Genomic DNA, 23,253 nt, shown 5'->3' on the forward strand with positions numbered 1-23,253 from the left:
TTTAAAAGATCTAGGAAAGTTAGAGCTGAACACAAACAGCCAAAAAAGAAAAACAAAAAAAAGGCATCTAAAGTGCAATATTGAAAGTTAGCCTACTATTGGTGTAATTAATTAAATAAAGTATATACTTAATAAGGAAAATGGGATCCAAACTATGTGTGTGACCCTGGGCAAACCTCTTAACTTGTCTAGGCCTGCTGCCTCATCTCAAGTAAGGGAGTTGCATAAGACGATCTATACAGTCACATCCAGCTATGAAATTGTAGGATTCTATTATAGGAAGAGGAAGACAGCACTCAATAAGCCAACAGGACAGCTGGCATGGGATTAAAAGTTCAAATTTAGAAGCTAAGAGTTTTTTTCTGAAATTAAAAACAGTATGAGAATTCCTGAACTTGGTTTATAACTCACAATTTGTTAATATCCTTACATAGAATAACAGTACAAAAGTCAAAAACAAAATGAAGTTCTCAAAAGAGCAGAAGCATAAATCAAAACAAAACACACCCTGGAAAATGTTCATTTCTTACCTCAGTATGTTCCATCAGGTTGGAGCCATAGAGTCCCGCTGCAGTTGCAACTCTAGCTAAGTAGCGAAGTATGGAATTTACGTCCGTGAATACCACATTTCTAGAATATAAGCATGAGATGAAGTATCACTGGAGCTCTAGCAAATCAGTAAGAGTCCTGAGACTTATAAGAAATGTAAAAAGAGAAATCTTATTATATTTGTCATGTATTTTCTACTACAGTAAAAAACAAAAAATAAAAAAAGATCTAATTTGTTCTTTACTGTTTTTATCCTATTCAAATTTGTTCTGAAACGTGCAGCTAAAGCCAATAAGTGACTTCAGAGTAGACTATCTATGTGATCATCCCTTTATTAGTCCCTACACGTTTATTCAGTGGTGAAAATATGAAAATATAATTGGATATTGAGAATGACAGTGGTTTAGAATACATCAAGGCAACAACAAGGACATACTGTCCTAAGAAGCTAGTTTTATCAACTTCCAGGTAAAGATGGCAGGTCAAACCCCATCAAAATTGTAAAAATCATTATTTGTAAACAACAGAAATGCATCCTTCCATGGTTCTGGAGACTACAAGTCAAAGCAGGGTCCTTCCTGCCTCTCGTTTCAATACTTGGTGTTTGCCTTGTAGCTACATCACGCCAGTTTCTGCCTCAGTCTGCATATAGCCTTCTTCCCACTGTGTATCTATCTCCTCGTATAAGGACACCAGTAATTGGTTTTGGAGTCTACCATAATCCGGTATCACTTCATAAAAATTATTCTTTTACAAGACACAAAACTATTAAAGAAAAAGAGACTAAGGAGAAGAGACAATAGCAATAAAATAATTCTTACCAAATTTACTTCTTTCCTATTACTATTGATTTTAAATATTCGTTATTTTCCACCAGAATGATAATGGAATTAAAAATCCTTATGTATAAATCTTTCTGTGCATTTCTAGTTTCTTTTAAACAGATTACAAGTGGAACCAGATAGCTTGCTGAGAAATGTAAGTCTCTGGATATAGTTCCTCCAGAATGAAGCAAAGAGTATTTTTTTATAGGGACAATCTACCAATGAGCAAGTTAAATAAGACATACGATGTTTAATCCTGAATTGTAAAAATGCTGTTCAGTACTGAAAACAAAGACAGAAAAGAACTTACTCAGACACACGAAGAATATTCTCTTTCCCTTCTTCAACAGAAATGCTGACGTTGTCTTTCATGTGTTCTACTGCCAGCAAAGCGCCTAAAAATAGTAAGGTAAAAAGATTTCTCTTTATAAACAAAGTAGTATTTAAAACTTAAATCATAAAGCAGTGAGGATGACTCAACAAGCCAATATTAAATCCAGCAAAGAGTAAACTTCCCCCAGTAGTCTTCAAACAGAAAGTACTATAGATAGACTTTTGGTCTTGGAGAAATACCAAATCAGGCACAGTCCCATTACTTTTGAAAATGCTCAGCTTTTGGTAAGGGACTCTGAAATTAATCTTCTCCTCCCTCAGGAGACAAGAAGAAATTAGAACAGTGACTTGTATAAAAGCTACTGTTAATAGCATCTGAGTGATTGCTACGTGGTAGGCAGTGTGCTAAATGCTTTACAGTCATTATGCTGTTTAATCTTTGTACTAATCTTATGAGGTAGGCACCTTTATGTCCATTTTACGGAAGAGGAAACTAAGGCTCGGAAGAGTTAAATAACTAGCCCAAAGTCCTTGTCTGGTTCTGGACGTGGCAGTCAGGATTTGATTCCAGGTCTAAGGCGGTCCAAATTTCAAAATCTAAAACATGGTGTAACCTGCCTCTCAACACATAAATTGATTCATTAATTCTTTGTCCCTAATTCTGGCACTCATCCTATGGAAGGTATTATTCCTCCTTTCTTAAACGAGGAAACTGAATGAGGGGCCAAACAAAGAGACTTGCCAAGGTTCCACAACTAGTAAGTGGCAGCCAGGATTGGAAAAAGATCTCCAAGAACCAAATGTCTTTGCTCTTAACTATGACATCACACTATCTAGTGCTTTGCAGCCCAAGAATCAAACCCATTTATTTTCGAATTTATACATTTGTGTGAGGTTAGCCCATAATTACTGGAACCAACGTGCTAAAACACTAGCATTTTTTTTTAATTTATTGGGGTGACAACTGTTAGTAAAATTACATAGATTTCAGGTGTACAATTCTATATTACATCATCTGTAAATCCCATTGTGTGTTCACCACCCAGAGTCAGTTCTCCTTCCATCACCATATATTTGATCCCCCTTAACACTAGCATTTTTAAAACGTTCAAAGTGGCTATTAAATTGTGGTTTTTGTCTCACTGCACTCAGAACACCAACACTGAAAATGTAATGCGTAATTCGTCAGCTCTCTGTGGCCAATTGTATCTAAAGATCTGGGCTTCCTGAACATTTCACAAGTATTTGTATGACTATGTTATACATACGTACGCATTAACAAAACGAGATCAATAATTTTTTGTGAAACTTTCCCAAGGGAATAAAGCAGAAATCCTAAGCTATCCATCCACAACCACCCTGTCCACGCTGAAAATGCAATTCCAAATCGAACTTCAGATGTATCCGGAAGGTGACAGGTCCGACGTTTCGTCTGACTTACTACATCCAGAGGGTGGCAGTGACGCAAACTCCCCAGCCCGCAGTGTTTGGGTGTTCCAGCAATCACCCTGCCACTTTCAATTACACACAAATGCAACCTCAGCTGAAATTCTAAAAGCTACTGCGATGGTCTGCCTTGTGTGCTCTGAACCCAATGAAATGTAAAGAAAAGTCAGTCCAGTCGAATGAGGATCTTTTCTAAAAGGAGGGAGGGACGCACGATAAAAGGCGTAAGGGGGAGATGCTAAAAGAGGAGAAGCGAAGTGAATGGGATTTTAAGTTTTAAAATGTTATTTTCAACGAGCGGGTCTTCAGGGGAAGAAACCATTTCCAAAAGGCACACGGGGGTTGGCTGGGTGGCATCCCTGCGAGACAAGGTCCAGCTGAACCTCGTGTCGCCCTGCTGTCGCGGCTCACACCGCGCCTCCCTCCGCGTCCGAGAAAAGTGTCTTCGGTTGAGGTCCCCCGGCCAGGGAACGCAAGGCGAGGGGCGCGAAACTACACCGTGTCCAGGTCGGGGGAGAGGGGCAGGCCCCGTCTCCCAGACCGTGGTCGCCACTGCGCAAAGCCGGGGCGCGGCGACCTCCCGGCCCGCACCCTCCCAGGCTGACGCCACCCGCACAGGTCGGCGGCCGCCGCCCTTACCCAGCGGAGGGTCTCCCGAATTCACGGTCAGACAGAGCGTCGCCATCGCCACGGGTCTGCGGGCCTACGAGTCAGTGCGCCTGCCAGGCCGCCGAACCACCCCGGAGCCGCCGACAGCGAGGAGCTGCAACGTGTACGCGCCAGACGCTGCCGCAGCCTTCGCCCCGCCCCTGCGCGGCGGCCGCCGCGTCCCGCGCACACCACGTGCGTCATCGCGGCGCGCCGTTTGCGTGCGTCGCGGGTTCCGCGGCCTTGGACCGTGACCCCTGCTCATCTAGGGACCCGAGGGCCTCCGTGGCTTTCCACGTCGCCCTGGCTAAGACGCCGAAGCGGATGAGACTTACAGTATTTCGTAGAGCGAGGAAAGCGACAGTTTCTACAGTGCGACGGGCGTTCACAAGAAGCACGAGCCCAAACACCCAGAAGGCGGTGTGTGTTGTCGGAGGCCACTGTCCTGTAAACACAGAAAAAGGCCCGGCAGTACACACAGCAAGCCGGCTGCCCTGGGTCCACTGAGGATGCGGGAAGCTCTTCTCGTGTTTCCTTTTTCCCCTCCCCCCCAAAAGATGTGTTTTCAAGAGTTCTTTTCGTACTTGAAAATAAGGGTTTAGAGAAAAGGATTGATAAAAGGCCTTATTACTAAAGCCGCTGCGCCAATTTCTTGGTTTTGTTTGCCTGGACTGCGTGAGCATGCGTTTCACAGGGTCATCTGTTTTCTTCGCCTACATCCTCGTGACGTGTGTGTGTGTACACACGTGTGCGCGCGCCAGGGCTGCAGGCATACTCCATCCAGGGCCGCTATTAGAGCTCTAGGGGTCCAAGACTTTCTCTTAACCCCCAAAGACACCCGTTTTTACTGGAGAGTGCTACTTAGATTAAATATGGGACTTGAGTGCTTAATGCAGCTGTAGAGAAGTTACCTACCTGTCCCAACCCACCACTAAAGACAGCTGCGTCTGTATACGTATAGCCAGCCTCCAGAGTAGGTAAGACACCTGCATCAGAACAGGACTTCTCCCCCGAACCCCTCCCTTCTTCCTATCACCATCTCTAGGGATGAGATCAATCATCTCATTTTATGAAGTTCTCCAGGTGATTCTATGCACACCAAACTGCCTCTCGACCTCCCTTTGTTGAAATTGATTTCTGCGTACCCTGCTAGCTCTGAACATTCTTGTTTGCTGAAAAACCTTATCTTAAGACATCTTTGGATTCCCTACAGTGCCTAGCACCAACTGGGAGTCCTTCCTACTCTATCATAATTAGTACCAGGAAAAGGCCACAGAAAGATTGATGGCTGCAGGGGCGGGGGGGAGTGATATAAAATTTACTTTGAAAAATACACCATAAGCAAAGGCAAGCATGATTTTACTGATCTAAGCATGATTGACTACGCTATTCTAAGCATGTATTTTGTTGCTGCCGAATGAAATAAATGGTCTGTAGAAGCTTGAAGATAAACTCACCATTGAGAAATGAATAGCCTTGTAAGCTCACAGAATGTGGATTTGTGCTTTGAACCTAAGTTCCAAGTGGAAGAGACCCATGACTTCAAGGCCATGCCGGGAGCCACTGGATGGTGGACGCCTTCAGTCAACAGGACGCCAACTTCTTGGGTATGCCCAAGAGCATCGGTATCATGGCGTCTGAAATCCTACACAAGCCCTGTGTGGAGATGACGGAGGAAGGCCCTGGCATGGAAATTGTTCCAACATCATTACCAATTTATGAAAATTTTCATTGTTGAGAATTTCACTAAGCACAGTAAGACCAAGGGCATCCTCTCCTTTGGCAGAGTCTCTTCCCCTTAGATGCTATTAGCCTGTCACTCCTATTGGGAAAAGTTCAGAGTTGTTCCAGTAAATTGATTGCTAGAAATAACAGATTCTCTTTATTTTCCTTTCCAATCTCATAGTCATCACTAAGAATTTAATAATTAACTAGCATGTCTCTCTCTCTCTCTCCACCAACACATGTAAACCCACTTTGGCCATTAAAATTCCCTTTGGACAAAATCTTCAACTTCACGAGAAAGGAATATTTCAATACTGTATCATCTAAATTTGAAATACTCTGTTTATGACCTGTTTTAAATAAACCAAAATTATACCTGCTCTTCAAACTTACTAATAGACACCGACACTTCTCTGAATTTAGTAGGCTTTTGAGCATAGAAATCTAGACTTTAAGAGTTCTAAATTAGATAAGATTTTGAAATTAGGGGCAAAAGGCCCAAATGAAGCCATACATGTGGATTAGATCATCTAATGAAAAAGCTCACCTAGAACATAACAAATATTGACATTTAAAGGACGGGAGATAAAGACCAAGAAAGAAGACTGGGTAGGAGTGGCTGGAAAAGGAAAGAGGAAAACCAGGAGAAGAGAGTTGCAAGTGGGAGTGGCCAAAGGTGTCAAAGCCACAAAGAGGATGTCAGGCTAGATTACAGAAACTGTGCAAGATTATATTGTATTATCTTACCTAGTGAGTTCTAACCTTCAATGATCAAACCACTTGGCTTAATCCAATAACAGAGAACTTTATTTAAAAGACTGGACAGATACCAGCTAGAATCAAATAATTTAAAGAAGCTTTTCTCATAAATCTGTTTTATCAACATACATAATGACATTTTCGTGTATTTATAACTGGAAAACTTTTAACATTACTGTGAAAAACAAGAATGAGATTCAGGTAACAATTTGTGCTTCTGTGCCCTAAAGAAATCTGGTTTATACAATAGGAATGTTGATTAACAGTTGACCAGGATAGTCGGTTGGAACAAAACCTTTCTCCAAATAAAAGGAGGAAAAGAAATGTGACAGACTTTACAAATTCTCCAGATGTCAAAATTGGTCTGGTTGATCATTTAATCAAGGAATTTTAAAATCCTAGTTTCTCCTCCTAAGTAATTAAATATAAATCGTTGATCAACACTGAACAGAGTAAAGGTGGAGCTCTTAATTCCCTCCGATTCGTTTTAAAATCTATTAATTTGAGAACCAAGTCCTTCTCCTAGCCAAGTAAATGAGATGTCCCTCTAAGGAACAAGAGCATTTTTAACAGATTCGGGAACTCGACTTGCATAGTAGTCATAATTCCTCAGGGTGGCCAGGACGCCTGCAGAGTTCATGTGCTTCACTTCCTTGTTATACTGCAGGGCATTTCCATGAATGTCGGTTAACTTGCCTACAGAAAAAAACATCAATACAACATCAGTGGCTGATTGGATCGTTCTGTGTCTAGTTACTTTTAAATGCCTCTTGCTTCCCTATGCTTCCCAATTAATTCTGGATAAAATAAGGAAGATAATGGTTCAGTGTGAATTCACTTGAAATTTAAGACTACAGAACAATTTTGACTGATTTTCATTAAAATAATTTCATTTAGCATTTTCGGTTAATATTTCTCAGTACCAACTAATTTCTCTTTTCCTGAGTTGATTACTTTTCCTGTTGGTTATATTCCATCACCACTATCCCCATTTTCAAAAGTGATTTTTTTATTCTACTCTTTAACATTGAACAGTTTATGTTCATAAAATACATCTGTATTACGTTATAGTTTCTTTTAACATTCTAATGAGAATGTATCATGATGAATTTAACTTCCTTGTCATGTAATATGTTAATGAGATATTGATATAATAATATACTAGGAGAAATGATAGAATAAAAAAATCAAGTGTTTAAGACTAGATGTGACCTGATGTCTATTTGAAATTGAAAAATCATCTTAGTATGTATATAGTTGTAACATATTTTCAGTCAGACTTAAAAAATGCTAACGCTTACCTTTAGCACTAGAACTGAGATGTTTACCAATATTCACTTAAAAGAAACTGAGATCATAACGCATATTTTGCTTTTCAAGAAACAATCTAAAATTAAAGCTGTAAATTTTAAAAGGCTTGATTAAATTAACTATATGCAGTTCAAGGTCCAAAAGAGAAATTATAACTAAAGAAAAATGAATTGGTTGAAAATCTATTTTCTCCCCTATGAAATGTGGGGGTTGGACTGGATAATCTCTAACTACCCTAAGACTCTAGGTAAAGTAATATTACTGAAATATTATGTCTTAGCATAATATAAGAATGATATAAAAACTGTAATTCCGCAAAATAAAATGGACTAACCTCCCACAGCATGTAAAATAACTTCTGGAGCACAGGTATCCCACTTCTTACATCCAGGACTTGCAAATACATAAGCAGAGGCTTTGCCTTCAATCAACTGAATAATCTATAAGGTTAAACATAATAATTATCCCTCAACCATGAAATGAATGAGGTACAAGTAAGAAAAAATTGCTCATTTCTATCAAGTATATTTCAGTTCCTTTAACCCAAGTGGAGCCATTTGGGTTAAAGCCTTTAGCAGGTTTAAATGATGAAAGTATTATGAAGAGACATAAAATACATACCTAATAATATAGTCATCTGAGAGGAAAAGTGGTCAGTAAGCTACAAAGAGCATAACTGAACAGTCTCCATATTCCAAGTTTGATAAAATAAAGTTTTTTTGTTAAATGTTTTTCCTTCTTACTGTAAAAACTATATTGTAGAAAAGTTGAAGTTTTTCAATCTTGTAAACAATTGACCATTATTATGTACAGCATAGAAAAATACCAACTACTGCAATAATGTATAAATTGTAATAAGTCCTAACAGATGTGTGACCTGACTAGTCTAACGAGTAATTTCATAAGTCAGCAGAATCATATCTATTGCTATTTCCGCTACCAAAATACACATATTTAAGGAGTCACCTTAACAATTCCTGTAATACTCTTATAAAACTGAGGTCACTGATGAAAATTGCATGACTCAAAATAATGATTTGCTGTCAGTCCCTTGACTTCTTTTAGTTATACTGTCAAATGATTAGTACTATAAAATTCAGACTTCAAATATTCAGATGAAGAGACCAGACTGGGAGAATGAGGAAAATCTCAGTGAATACAACGTAACCAATTATTCCTTTCAGTGCTATTTAAGAACACCTTCAGATAATTAAACCAGGCTTTTAAGTAAAAGGTTTTTCTTTCATTTAACAAGTATTTGTCAAATCTTATTACATGCCAAGAACTCTGCCAGTGTATTTTTTGAGGGAAGAGGGGCTGCAGCCTCCACTGGATTCTCAAAGAGGTCCTTGATGTAAAAGTTAATAACTGCCCACTATGGTCTTTTCACAGGAGAAGAGGTGGGGGGTGTTGTGTAAGATGGGGCCTTTGTTCCTAAGGAGAATGGTGCCCCTTGGGAATACAACAGGTAATGGCGTTTTGTGGTTACAAAAGTAGGGGCAAAGAGAAATCATATTCCAGTGAATACTGGAATGAGTATATTTTCACTTTGAAATGTTTCAGATTTTTTTCAAAATACTGTTACTTTGAAACTCACATTTCTCATCCTCTTATCAGTAAACGCTTTCAGAAAAATCTGAAAATAGTTAATTATTGCTTCCAGTAGGAGGAGAAATGAATTCCATTCAGTCCAATGAATATTTATTATTTGCCTTCCTGCTGCCAGCCACACAAGTGTAAAATGCACGTGTATCAGGAACTAGATGCAGCTCGGTATCAGCAGGGCCTAGGTTATGCGCTGGGGGATGGCAGGAGGTGAGGCTTGGGGGTGCTGAGGCATCAGGATATAGAGGAAGTTTCATTCCATTCTCATGGTCTTAGATTTTAAATTATTGTAAAGGGGAAACATCCAAGGATTGGGGGAAGGGGAGTGACATATGGTAAGTTTTGCATTTTTAATTGTTCTCGGGGCCTTGTGAAGACTTAGGTGAAACAGGGAGACCACTTTGGAAGGTACTGTAAAGTCTGGGTGAGGCGTCAACTAGAGCACTGGTGGCTGAGATGGATGAGAGGAGACATTAGGAAAGAATTAGGAAAGAAGATCCATAGGGAAGACCCGATTGATAGGATGTAAGGAAAGAAAAAATCCAGGATGACTTTTACGTGTCTGGCTGGAACACTGGGGAAAATGGTGGTGCCATTAACCAGATAGGAACTAGGGGGAGGAACACATCTGGGGGAAGGTAGAAAGAGGATGTGCTGAAACCGGACATGTTGAATTTGAGATGTCATCATGATGCTATCGAGGGGGCAATCACATGAGAAGCGATCAGGGCTAGGGATGGAGTTCACACTGTGCTCCATTTCACATCTAGGCTGGCAGCCTAGATGAAGGAGCGGGGGGAGCATCCAGGAGGAGGTGGGCAAGCCCATCTTCTGAGTCTCTAGAAGAAAGGTCTAGGAAGTCATCCAAGAGGGTCCTTGAGAAAATAAGGGCTGGCAAGACGCGGGGGTCTTATCTTAACAACTGAATTCTCTTAGATAAAAAAGACTTGAACCCTGACATTTTTGAAAAATTCAAATGCTGCTGAAATGTGCCTTGAATGGCAAATTACCATCTTTAACGGTAATTTCTCCCAAACTCTCATTTCACACATCTTAAAAGCTCAGTATGTCTTTCAAGGATTCAGGTGCTTTTCAGAGTGGATGGCAGACGCGCTCCGTACCTTATTTCCTGCCCCTCCCACTCGCAACACATCATCAGGATTCATGGCGGTAACGCAGTCAGTAACCAGCTGGTTGCTATGGGATCGGGTTGTCGTGATAATGTGTTTCCCAGCAGGCACTTCTTTCAGCTGAAACCCAAAGGCACCTAAACCTAAAACTCCCCAGATTGTCCTTCCCAGCACAGCATCTGGTCCTGCCTATGGAAAAGGGGAAAACAATAGCAAAGCTTGTAATTATGGTAGCCATCAACAGGATAGTTACATTAGCAGCATCATTTTTACAAACTAAAACATGTATCAAGTACGAAAACAATATCATTGACACACAGATTTTCCCCAGAGGATCAACTGACTATTCTCATTGTTTCTTTGGTTGCTTTCCAAGGTACTGAAGGGAACTTTTGGTCATTCCCTGGAGTCCTCAAGAAAGGAAACATCGTATGATTCCTACTGCTCTCTGAATCATCAAATAATCTCATTATTGTATTTGAAATAGCTTTTCGCCAAAGGTACAGAAGTCTCCAGGAAATGATACACTGTGGATTGATTACTACTTTTCAATATCCAAGAAACAATAAGGATCATGTTATTTTGGGAATAGTAACGGTGATAATGCATTTTGCTACTATCGAGACGGAGCAACTGAATAGGCTGGTACTGAAGAGTCGCCATGGATAATGGGGGTCAAGGTCAAAGATTTTACTGGCAATCATGATAGTAAAATGACAATGATAACGCAACTTTAGAATCTGTTATTTTCCTTTGCAGAACTCAAAGACTTTGCAACCACATTGTTCTAACTGTACACTTCATACAGAAGAACGTAAACTGTATTTCATTGAAAGTAAAACTGATGCATAAAATGATTAACACAAAGTATCAAAGTACAATTGTGTAACATAACATACATTGTGGACATACAGACACGAGGTCGGACAAACTTTCCACTGTGCAGGTATATTTTGCTGGATATTTAACATGTACCAGGCATCATACTAAGAGCTTTACATGTATCATCTCATTTAATCTCTAAAACAACCCCAGGAAGTAGGTATTACCATCCTTATTTTACAGATGAGAAAAATGAGATTGGAATCTTTATGTCACCTGACCACGGACTCGAAAATCATAACCAAACGTAGGCTCAGGTGTATTCAAGGCCAATATCCCTCCTCATTAAACTACACTGCCTCAGTTTATTGTCAAAACGCTTTCAAACACATCATCTTCTTTGTCCTAATAGCAGTACCCTGGGGGTTGTTATAGTGAAACTAGCTTATGTGGCAGGTTGGATTCCTTGGGAAGCAGACTCTGAGATAGACAGGGTGTTTATTAAGGAATGTCCTTGGGATCAACACCCGTGCAAGGGAGGGATGGCAGCATGAGTGGACAGAGGGAGAAATCGAGCTGCAATGCAGACCTAACAATAGCTTCAGATGCTAGGACTGCATTATCATTGTCATTTTACTAACATAGTGACCCTAGGGGGAGCTGTGGAGCTAGCATGGCTCCACAAGGCTGTACCAAATGCGAAGAAATGCCAGGCCTTTGTACCCCTGCAGTAATCAGGCACTGGCAATGGGAAGAAGTCACAGTCTTGGGAAGAAGAGTGTCACTGGGAGAAGCAGCTCTGTACAGGGGAGGCAGTCCCTGAAGAGGTGACAGCTGAAGGGTGTCTGCTGATAGCACTCCCTGCAAATAGGGCAACAAGCTCTGGCGGGGGGGGTCAATATATGTTTATGTGCTTCCTCTGTTCCCTCGATTCTGTACTACGGGACAGGCTGGAGTCTGAAAAGCACAGACGGGCTCCCCTGTGGCTCTGGGTGCTCATTAAGCTTCAGCTGATTGCCGAGATTAATTTCATACACTCAAGAAACCTATTTATTAATTCAGCTCTCCAGTTATTCTGAAAAAGAAAGGAAAGCATTCCAAATAGTGGACATGAGTATTCGGGTCCCTAAAAAGTCATATTTCCTCTGTAAGTGAATGTGGAGGCAAAGAGGAGGGGACCAAGGAATCTGGCGCCCCGGTGACATAAACGCAGTGGCTCCCTCAGTCTCTCTCACTGCCTGTCCATCAAAGTCTCTACACCAACTTTCTGGAGGTAAAGAAGGCTAATATTCTCATCTTACTGATGAGTTAAGTCCCATAACGGTTAAGAAGCTCTGATATAGAGAGACTGGGTTTCTTTGCACTGAGCCATACTATTTCCTTTAAGTGCCTACCAGCTGCAATATCTGTTAGAAGCAATCATGGAGTTTTAATTGTTAAAAGTCTTTTATCTGGCTCAAGAGAGCAATTTAAAGTAACGGGGAAGAGCTCGGACCAGGGTTTGAATCCCAGATCTGCCGCTGACAAACCCTGGGGTGACCCAGGGTATGTCGCTTGCCTGTTTCCTTTTCTTTAAAACGGGGAAGGTTTCCTTAAAGGATGAAGGTGAGTATTAAATGAGATAACGCATGTGAATCCTTTGAGTCTGGCAGTATGCAGTAAGCTTTTGATAAATTTTAGCTATTATAAGGATGACGATTATTTAAAATTAAGTAGACAGCCTTGTATACTACCAAGAGAGCTGAACAATTTTCTGTTTCTTGCACTAAATTTTAAGGCATTAGCAAGAGAGAAGGAAGAGAGAGGAAAACGAGAGTGTAAAGAGGGAAGGTGGTAAAGGGACAGGTAACAATGGGGAAAAGCAGAACAGGACAAAATGAACTGGTACGTGGCCATGGACAATGACCAGCTGGGGTACAAGTTGCCTACCTCTTTTCTTCCTACTAGTAGAGGCAAAACCCCAGCTAGTTTTCTCACCTTTGCTTCATTCCTGTGTTCCCTTAACTTCTGCTTTCCATTGTTCTGTGGAAAATGAATAGTTTTTCTAATCTTAGAAAAAAAGTGATGGAAATGTTAACAACTTCTAAGCACTCAGATCTTTTTCTTAATGAAAGGTGCCAAGTATTACAATGTTATCTATGAATGAAATGCTTCTCTTTTAAGTAACAGTATTAACGTACTTTAAAGTTTACATAATAACCACAAAGTTGTATCTGTACATACTAATGTATAAAGAGTAAACATGTTAAAAGAATTAATGGACCCTTGAACAATTCAACATAAGACACTTTCCCAATACTGCAAAACTATTTTTGCTAAGTAATCCTAAGAAGCACGATTATAAATACAAGTTTATACTCAATCAAATGGTGGAATAAAACACATTCATCTTAAATGTACAGAGTAATCCTGCTATTAATACAAATGGAAATTCAGAAGTAATAGTCCCTACTCTGGGTATTTGTTTCTCTGAACGTCTGTCAAGGTCACACTAATGTAAATACCATAAGTATTTGATCTCAATTTCCTTTAACATTCAATGTGCTTTAATGATATATTCCTGCTTTGGAATTACATTAACCTCTTGCTTCTAAGGAAGACAATTTCTTGAGATTGTAACAGAAAGTGAAAGTAGATTAGAGAGAAAAATAAGAGAAAAGAATGCAAGAGCATACTTAGTTCTGCTATCAATGCTGACTACCATTTAGGCACTCTGTAGTATTACCTGGAAAACAACATGGCTAGCATCGTTCTTGGCTGAAATGGTTCATTTCTTCTGTGTGCTTCAAGAACCACCTGTAAATCAGGTGTCTCAGTGACCAACCTAATCCAAGAACCGTATCACTAATTTCCAAACTTTTGCATTGGAATCATAAGGCATCCATAAAAAACATATGCAATAAACAGGGTGTCTGTGCACACATACCCACGCATACTATTCATTCCTAGTATCAACGCCCCCGGAGGTTCTGATTCAGTAGGTCTGGAGTGTAACCTGAGAATCTGTATTTTGAAAAGATGACTGCGTGTGCAACCAAACTACAAATCACTGGATTCGCTAATAACGGGAATCATACAACACTATAATTATTCACCTAATAAAATATTTTTGTGTCCATTATAGCAATACCTGGTAGTTGTAGTATGGCTGGTTAATAACTCCTGCTATGGCTTTCCCTTCGTAAGCAATTCCAATAAGAACTGTTACGTTGTCAAGAAGACCTATAAAGAAGAAATGAATATCAATTATACAACTTTCTCATGTTATGACTCCTCATCAGCACATCAATTGCTCCAAGTTATTTTTGCAGTAAAGGTAAGGGATTTGCAATGATTCATCCATGATCAATCCTACTTCTGGTAAAATGCACAAATTATGAGAGAGAGCTGGCCAGAGACAGAAGTAGGGTCTACGGTACTTAACTGATTTGATGCACAGGGTCTCATTGATACAATTTGGAATGTAGTCAAGTAAACCAGCCATAACTCCACAGACATTAGATTCCTCTGTGCCCTCTCAGCCACCGTCCACCTCATGCCTGCCTGCTGGATCTCTCGCTATTGCAGGATTATGCTCTAAACTTGCATTTCAAACCTCTAAAGTAAGGTTTTGCAAAGTGGGGTCTATAGACTACCAAACAGTATTAGAATTCACTGGTGTTATTTTTACAATACCGATTCTCAGGCTCCTTCCAGAGCTAGTGAATCCAAATCTCTGCAGGTGGGGGTGCTGTGTTGGTGCTCAGACACACGCTACAGCTGGCTAGAGTTTCCCTATTTCTCAGGGGAGTAAAGATGTTTTCAGCGCACATACATACACATCACACACACGCTCAGCGTGGGTAACTCACAGATATGTCTCATCCAAGGACAGAGAGAGTTTTTTCGAGTAGTTATGAGGAATTTTCTTTTTTCAAGCTATGAAGCTAGGAACCAACATAAGTAAACCTATATAGATCTTTATTTCAGAAATAAAACTCTAAATTTATGCAACACTCTTAAAACCTAAAACTCTGGGTCTCAGCCTGGTCTCTCTTACTTTAATGTTGCCAGTTTTATTTGAATTTGCTGCTTTCTAATTTTTCTCATCTTCTCAAATAATTTTAGAAAGGAGAAAGACTGTACTGTTTTGAAACCCACATTTAAAGGTGAGACTGTGAAGTGAGAAAGCGGTTCACAGACGAGGAGATCGTGCGTGGGGCAGAACAAGAGCAGCACAGCTGCGCTTTTCAATGGTTTTCTACCCCAATAACGCTGGGGGGTTCAGGAAAGTCACTTTGGCAACACTGGTTTAATGTCAGCTGTTCTCACCTGAGGGACATTAGAATTGTGGGGCTGTGGGGTCATATTTGAAGGACATGAATTTTCTCCCTGTCTTGACAATTACTGATGTATAACAACAGCTAGCTAGGATGGGCACAAACACAGCTTTAGGGCACAGACATAAAATACGACTCTGACCTTTCATACAACATGTGAAATAGTAAATGTTTACAACCAAACATATTCTAGTCCTAGTGCTGTCAGATACAAATCCAAAAGAGATACCGACCTTCAGTATATTCCTTGGTACCGTCCAGAGGATCCACCCAGACCACAAGCTAAAAAAAGAAAATATCCAAATTAAGCACACAAAATAGAAAACATAAGTTTAAATAGATTAACTAAAACTACCCTTTTTTTCACTTTTGACATTATATTATGGATGGCTTAAACCAATGTCATCAGTTTTGTAACAGTAAAAAAAAAAAACACCTATTGTTTTGTAATAATGGAAAAAGTCCAATTAGAGAAAAGCCTTATTTAAGAATTTTACATATGAAATGCTTAAATGATAAAAGCTTATTGTCACCTGAACACTAAACACAATGCCATGAACACAGAGAGCTCTAGATAGTAGTACAGGGAAAACTGGAACGTGGCACCAAACTGTTTTGAACAAAATGTGGTTGCTACTCATTTTTATATATAAATGCTTATTTTTTAAAAAATGACAGTCTAATGAACTTAAGGTCACTGTATATACATGGCAAAGAAAATTAAATGGTTTATAACATCGACAGTAGACTTAAAAAAAAAGAAATCCCTTCTACTTAGGACTTTTAACGTGATTCAGGATACGCGGCATTTAACCAGGAGAATGATAATGCTTGATGTGAATTTTTGAGAGAGGGCCTATTTCTGATGGAAGACACCACGTCTCATTTTCTTTATATCTTCCGTACCACAGAGCAAAGTGCCTTACTCATAGTAAGTCTTTAATGAATGTGTGTTAAATAAATTAAAATTAGAAAACTAAAGAAGGATGATAGTTATCTGAAGTCACAGATTTAATATAAGCAACTATAAAAAAGGAGCACGTTGATTTTTGTGGCATCCCAAAAATAGAAGGTAGTGATCTGTGTCGTCTCCTTCCAGCCCCAATTACCAATGAACTGTTTTACTACCAAATGTACTCAATAACACGTTAGATGTTCTCCCTGAAAGCATTTTTAATGATAGTTTTAGAGCGGGGAAGAAACCAATAGCATGAGAAACTGAACTCTCAACTAGCAAGCACACATCCCACATGGTTGCCTGATACTCTATGTTGGCTCTGAAGGATTTCAAGTTCCTGGTTTCCCCTGTTTTACAACTACCAACTTTTCATCATTACAGGCAAATTTTGTTGCCTTTACTGCAGCAAAAACCAAAGATCAACAGACAAGTAATAACGGGGATCATACATCTTCCTCCTTAATAGTACTGTACTGTGACGGGCATGGCTGCTTCAGTATTTCTTCCCACTGACCATCTTCAATCAGCTCTTGATCCACTTCCTCAGCAGGCAAATCCTAAAGCAGAGAACATGAGGGTTACGGAAGCTGTTTCAAGTTTACAAAGTACCCCTCATCTCAGCAATGCAGCATCACAGGTTTCACAGTTCTACCACTATGTTTAAAGCTTTAAAGCAAATCCAATAAAACTGCAAAAATGACCATATAGGGCTCATCACAGTTGATTACAAAGGTCCCAACTTCATTAACCTGAAGAGTATTTAAAAAGAAAGGAAGTTTTAAGTACTATAAAGCTTTTTTAAATAAGGGGCCCTGACATCGGATACTTCTACTCTCTCAATTACATGAGATATCACTTCCTTCACTTTCACAGTGTTACAGTCTTTGGATAAGTAAGCAAGTACGCTTAATTAAAAAAAAAAAAAAAAAAGAGCAAAACCCATTTTATTCCAAAGTTCTAGAACATGGCCCATCTTATAGTTTGTATGCTGAATATTATTAAAAGTAACCATATCTTCAATGGTCAAGAACTGAGACATCTGACCTAGCCATGGACCAAAATAGTTCATAATCAGACATTTCCTTCAAGTCCAAGGAATATCATAATTATTTCTGTGTTAAAGTACTAGATGTAATGCTTGAAATCATAATAGTGGTATATAAGTCATTAAAATGGCAATTATAAATCCATATGCTAAACAGGCCATAGAAAGAATATTATATCCCTGACGCGTCTTACCTCTTCCCCTATAATTGTCAGTTTGGGGAATTTCCGTGCCAGTGAAGAGCATATGCTCATTTGTGCCAGTCGGTCAGCTTTGGTCTGCAGGTCTGTTGGACAGGTCTGCAACAAAGAATGCAAATTTTAGCAGAACTGAAATGAAATAAGTTGTCCTGATTTCTAAGGCATGAGTGTCTACATCATTTAAATTACACTGCCTGTTTTTAGATTCACGGAACTTAACATCGAATAAGTCAACGGGTTTCTTGGCTTGGTTATTCTCATGGGAATTACAGTGGTTAGAATTTGGAAAGGAGCTTTGAAATCATTAAACATTTTCTCCCCCGGTTCAGAAATTCCTTTCATAAGATCTCTAGATAAATCTTTTGCTTAGACAGATTAAGAGAGGAAATTCATTACTTTTCAAGGCAGTCAAAGCTAAAAACTAGAAGTTCAGTTATTCGAAATATTCCTTATATGGACTCTTCTATAATTTCTACTCACTAATCCTAATTCTAATATAATTCAAAAGGTCCTCAGGATGATTGACTGGTGTATAGAAAAAAATAATTCTAAAATATGAAATGAACAGCAGTAATACTTTATAGCTCACCTATCACACTTTCAATCCATATGTCAGGTAGTGGTGCTAGTGAAAGACAGTGGAAACTCTTCCAATTGACAGCCACCCACCTCCTTGGTCAGTTTGCTCTAAGAGGATTACGACATGCTGCAATTGATGTTTGCAGATTATCTTAAATAGTAGAATTTTTACAATGCTTTGCAATAAACTAAGCAGTGATCATGAAAGTCAACTCTTTCATGCCACACTGAAGTTTGCTGGTTATCTCAATGCAAAGTACTATTCTGCTAGAAGGTAGTGCCACAAAGGCAGAGATCCTTGTTTTATTCCCTAAAGAATTATGTCTGGCACACAGTAAGTGCTCTATAAATATCTGTTGAATGAAACGTCTCAAAATAATTGTTCAATGTGAAGATGACTTATATATCAATCAAATTTAGATACCAGTGTTCTAGCGAAAAAAAGATACACTGACAGCCATTTAACTATATGAAGAAAGGTACCCCAGCTCTTTTCTTCTCTAGGATAAGTATTTCCTGCTCTTTCTCCTGGCATTCTGCAATCTATTCAAGGGAGCCAATGATTATTTCAACTGTTAAAGTCTATGCAGATTATTATATCCTCGAGCTAAACATTAAGGAACAACAATGAAGTTGGTATTAATGAGATGAGATGAGATGTTATTAGTACCTTCTCCACAATACCCAGGTCTCCTTCAGCAATAACACGTCTGACTATGGTTCCTGCCTTCTGAGCAATGGAGTATGCTGAGGCTACCAACCGCATCAACACAGTGTGACTGGAAGCCATGACGAGCCCTAAAAGGAGATTGACAGAACATTGTTACTTTCAAAGCCAAGTACTCGTTTCAGTTACTTGAATTCAATTCAACACATTTACTTCATGAGTGCTTACTTGGGACTGCCCCAATTAACTCTGTGGATTCTTCAATAAATGTTTACTAAAAGGGACTTGTAAAGAACTCCATTTCAGCATTAGCTCTCTCAATTCTCTAGTATTCTTTCTCTCTGCAGACGGGACATTTTGAAGCATAAGGGAAACTGGTCCAGGCCTACAAGCAAGTGAAAAATCTTTAAGTATGAGATGTATAACACGCAAAGACTGCGGAAAGTGTTCCAGGGGCTAAAAATATATAACATCTGCCACAAAGAGCTAATATTTTGGGGGGTTGAGGGTAAAATATGGAAACCTAAAGTCTATAAATAAAGCCGGTAAGTGCCAAGAGACGTATGAATAGCATAATACGTGTGGGTGTATGTGTGGAGGAATTAAAAACGGGAGGGAATGCATGTGGTCACCATTAGTTTCTGAAAAATTAATGAATATTCCTTTAGAGATTAAATAACATTTAATCTGCTGATTATTACCATCTTCATCAGTAGCCAAATAAAGAGAACAAACAACATAACTAATTGGAGTGAAGACCAATCATGTAGAAAAGTAGTGAGTGTCAGAGTAGTTCCTGGCCCCAGTGAAAAAATATGGAGAAAACGGCCTTTAGGATGAAGTATATTCATCTTTAAAAATACACATTCAAACCCTGCAGTTTTAGTGACTGTTCTGCTGCTGGGAGACACCAACTAGATTCCCTTCTAGACATTTCTCAGTTGCTAAGTGTTGCCAATGGATGGCCTTTAGCTGCCACCGTTCTTTGGGAATCAATCGTATCCGCTGAGAAGAGCCACTTAACCTAAAACTGGTCAACCAATGGATGGAAAGGCCACTCCCCACTCCGACTGGGCTGCTGCCTCAACTGATGGGCCATCCGAGCTTCTGGAGCTTCTGGATGCCCAGGGCGGTCAGTTGAGGCCTTAGCTGCGACTGCTTCATGGCCCGACTTCTCCCCCCACCACCCTCCATCCTACCCCTTTCCCTTCCCTCCCACAAGTGATCCCAGGAACACTCCCCAATGAACCTCTTGGACTTTATCTCTGTCTCAGGGTATTTATGGGGAACTAACCTACGACAAAAACTTTCCCCCCCTCTAATCAAATCAAGTCAACGTGATTTCCATGCAATAAGGGAGCACAACGCAGAATATAAAGGACATTGTAAACCTCAATTCAGTCATAGTCATCCTTCTGCCACTAATTTCTGCGTATTTGACTTGATGCGCCTTTGACCCTCTTTACATCTTTTTTCTATCATCCACATTCTGTTCACAAGGACTATGAACATAAATGAGACAATAAATGAGTGACGTGTTTGAAACGCTTCAGAATGAAGACAGAATTGAAACTGATGTGAGGTCATGAATACTATATTGTAACCAACAGCAGTCTGGAATTAAGATGGAAATAAAGTGGGTTTCAACGAATTCGAATTCTCTTTATCTTATAACATCATAATCAGGCTATACTTATTTTCTTGGTATACTAAGTGTTACATGTGGAAAAACTGGTTATGAGGATTCATAATTCAGGAACACCTCAAATAGAAACAGGAGAAATAATGTAGCAAACACTTTGTTGACCTTACGTCTATTCCCTTATATCTATGACCAGCAGTATGATTTATTCAGTACTGGAAAAGGCAGTCTTCAGGCAACTCATCTATACTACCCAGATGTCTTAACCACTGAAGATATTTTAATGTGTTGGTATGTACATTCAGTCCCCATCTTATATAAGATGATTTGTGAAAGGCAGATCAGTTTCTCTCACAGTTGTTCTAATTGTTGACAGATATCATTTACCTTTGTGCCAGTTGAGCAATCATTACAGCCTTACCAGGCTCCGTATATCACTAAACCACTTCCCTTTACAGTTGCCAAGTCCACAGTATTTTCTTACAAGAAAAACTTTTGGGCGTTGTCCTTCTATTACATTCTTTATAAAATGTATACTATACTTATAAACCACCTTTTAAAGCTAACATCAGTTTTAAGTGCATGTAAAAAATTACGTTTGGTGCAAAGCACAACAATGATTTGTAAATAGATCTGCAAATCAATTTTAGTTGGAGAACAGGAAAAGGTTTCTACCATTTTTTCTGAAGTACGTCATTGATCCAAACTGAATTAGTAATGAAATATTATGCCCTAATATACCCTCAAGCCCTAATATTTTTCTTACATATTTTTAAACCAATGAATATTTTTGGGTCTCTGTATAAAGAAAATGTAGCTAATCACATTATCAAAATGCAAAATCTGTAAAAGAGGTCCCTATTAGTCTTTTTAATTGTGCCCCTTCCCAGACCCCAAATGAGAATTACCTGTTGATGGTACAAGTGGATCCAGAGCAAGGCCAAAAAGCTACGTGCAAATTGATCACTTCCTACAGCAGTTCAACTTACACTCACTGTACTTCTTCTCTACCAGTTTTACACCTCTGGGTCCTAAAACACTACCTCTGTGACCATGTCTTTCTGTTGTGAGCATGGCTTTGTGAAGCTAACTCAAAAAACAGCATAGTGATTAAAAGCACAGGCATTGGAGCCAACTGCCTGTGTTCAAATCCTGTGTGATCTTGGGAAAGCCACTTAAATTCTCTGTGCCTTACTCTAGAAATCATATTGGTTATCACATTACATCCTCAGCATCAAAATAATGTTGCAAAAGCAATAGAAGGGCAGTGTTAAGGGCAAAAAACTTCCTATTGCTTTTGCAACATTATTTTGACCCTGAGGATGTAATGTGATCACCAACATGATTTACAAATGAGCTCATTGTTGTTACAAAAAGGGCTTTTATATATCAATATGTAAAAGATGAAAAATAGAAAAATGAGCAAGGGACACGAACAGGTAATTCCTAGAAAAAGAAAAGCAATGGCTGTTAAATACATGAAACGCTCAACTTCACTAATTATGAAAGAAATTCAAACTAAAACGATGGGAAATGATTGTCCATTTTTAAGACTGGCACAGATAAGAAACTTAGCCCAATGTTGGCTCGAGTGTGAGGGTACATTCTCCTGAGCATTGTTAGCCAGGCTGTAAAGTGGTGACACCTCTTAGAGAGGTTATGAAAATCTTACTGAAAGTTAAAATGTACACACATATGTTGCAAAAGTAAAACATACACTTATGTACATTTTCGGGGAAACGTAAATAAATCAAGCAAGTCTACCACCGTGTAGGAAAGGCGATGGGAAAAATGTCTGCTATTTTAACGAAATTTAATTTCCGGCCTAAGACAGTCTCTAAATCTGGGTGCTCTCACCAACCCACTGCCTAGGTTTGCGTTGTTGTGTCTACAAAGTATAGCCACAAACAGTCCCCGGCGCACGAAAATAAAAGCACAGACACACAGTTAAAATGCTGACCCTCCCGAATCTAGGCCCGAAATAGGAATATATATCTGGAGAGGCAACCAGAGTCACGTTAAATTTTTTTTTTTTTTTTACCATAAATGCCTGACTCTCTGCATATCTGTGCAAAGGGGTGGAGTTAGGGGACCCATGAACGCCTCGGGCCTGCCTCGGTCTGCCCTTGCCCTGACCGCAGGGGAGAGACTTACGGTGACAAGCCTGGAACAAAGTCAGGCGAAAGACACTTCAGGGATAACCCCCAGAAAGCGCTATGAAGCAACAGGTCCCTCGTTGCGTCCAGCACCGCTTTCTTCTAGTCAATAGGACATCTGTGGACGCCGGACAACCCTATCTCAGCGACTACGCATGCGGAAAATGCGGCGCAGGCGCCGGGCCGCTGCGACCCGGCGTGGACTCCCGATCCGCCGAAAACTCCACTTCTCCGTGTTTTGTTCAAGCGCTAACGCTGGCGCAAGTTGCTTGAAGTCAAAGCGGGAGGTGCGTCTACCTCCTCAAGGTTCCTTCTGCTTGCCCTGGTCTTCTAGCCCGCGTTGTACACACAGGTCACTCACTTACAATGTTCTTTGGGTTAATGATATCGCCCTGCTGCGGCGGGCGGCAGCTCACCCTAACCACGACACCTCCAGCGCCCCTCCAAACAACAAAGCAACTTTATGCAGAATTGTTACTAGGGCTTACCTTTTTTTTTTTTTTTTAAATTTTTATAGCAGTCATCATTTTCTAAA

General features: G+C 39.7%; 2 protein-coding genes across 6 annotated transcripts in view; both read right to left on the minus strand.

Moving 5' to 3' along the window:
- Window positions 1-3,953, minus strand: part of EPRS1 (glutamyl-prolyl-tRNA synthetase 1) — a 48,637-nt gene extending 44,684 nt beyond the window's left edge. For both annotated transcript variants that reach the window (XM_033099596.1, XM_033099595.1), the window contains exons 1-3: window positions 3,792-3,953; window positions 1,684-1,768; window positions 531-630 (exon numbers count right to left, since the gene is read on the minus strand). In XM_033099596.1, coding sequence (XP_032955487.1) covers window positions 531-630; window positions 1,684-1,768; window positions 3,792-3,837 — 231 coding nt within the window. In that variant the 5' untranslated portion in view covers window positions 3,838-3,953. The remainder of the gene's footprint in view (window positions 1-530; window positions 631-1,683; window positions 1,769-3,791) is intronic.
- A 2,631-nt stretch (window positions 3,954-6,584) lies between these two features.
- BPNT1 (3'(2'), 5'-bisphosphate nucleotidase 1) lies at window positions 6,585-22,882 on the minus strand. Of its 4 annotated transcripts, XM_033099857.1 has the most exons (11): window positions 22,717-22,882; window positions 19,149-19,305; window positions 18,924-19,051; window positions 17,669-17,773; window positions 16,879-16,986; window positions 15,705-15,753; window positions 14,283-14,374; window positions 13,130-13,174; window positions 10,322-10,519; window positions 7,930-8,035; window positions 6,585-6,980 (listed from the first exon to the last, which is right to left on the minus strand). In XM_033099857.1, exons 3-11 carry the CDS (start codon window positions 19,041-19,043, stop codon window positions 6,832-6,834), a joined length of 972 nt encoding a protein of 323 aa, XP_032955748.1. In that variant the 5' UTR covers window positions 19,044-19,051; window positions 19,149-19,305; window positions 22,717-22,882; the 3' UTR covers window positions 6,585-6,831. The 4 variants fall into 4 exon arrangements, with proteins under 4 accessions (XP_032955748.1, XP_032955747.1, XP_032955749.1 ...); XM_033099856.1 differs by lacking the exon at window positions 19,149-19,305; XM_033099858.1 differs by lacking the exons at window positions 19,149-19,305; window positions 22,717-22,882 and adding an exon at window positions 21,471-21,567.
- Between the last annotated feature and the right edge of the window lie 371 nt (window positions 22,883-23,253).

This window comes from Rhinolophus ferrumequinum, chromosome 27, assembly GCF_004115265.2.
Source record: "Rhinolophus ferrumequinum isolate MPI-CBG mRhiFer1 chromosome 27, mRhiFer1_v1.p, whole genome shotgun sequence".
Classification (NCBI taxonomy): Eukaryota; Metazoa; Chordata; class Mammalia; order Chiroptera; family Rhinolophidae; genus Rhinolophus; species Rhinolophus ferrumequinum.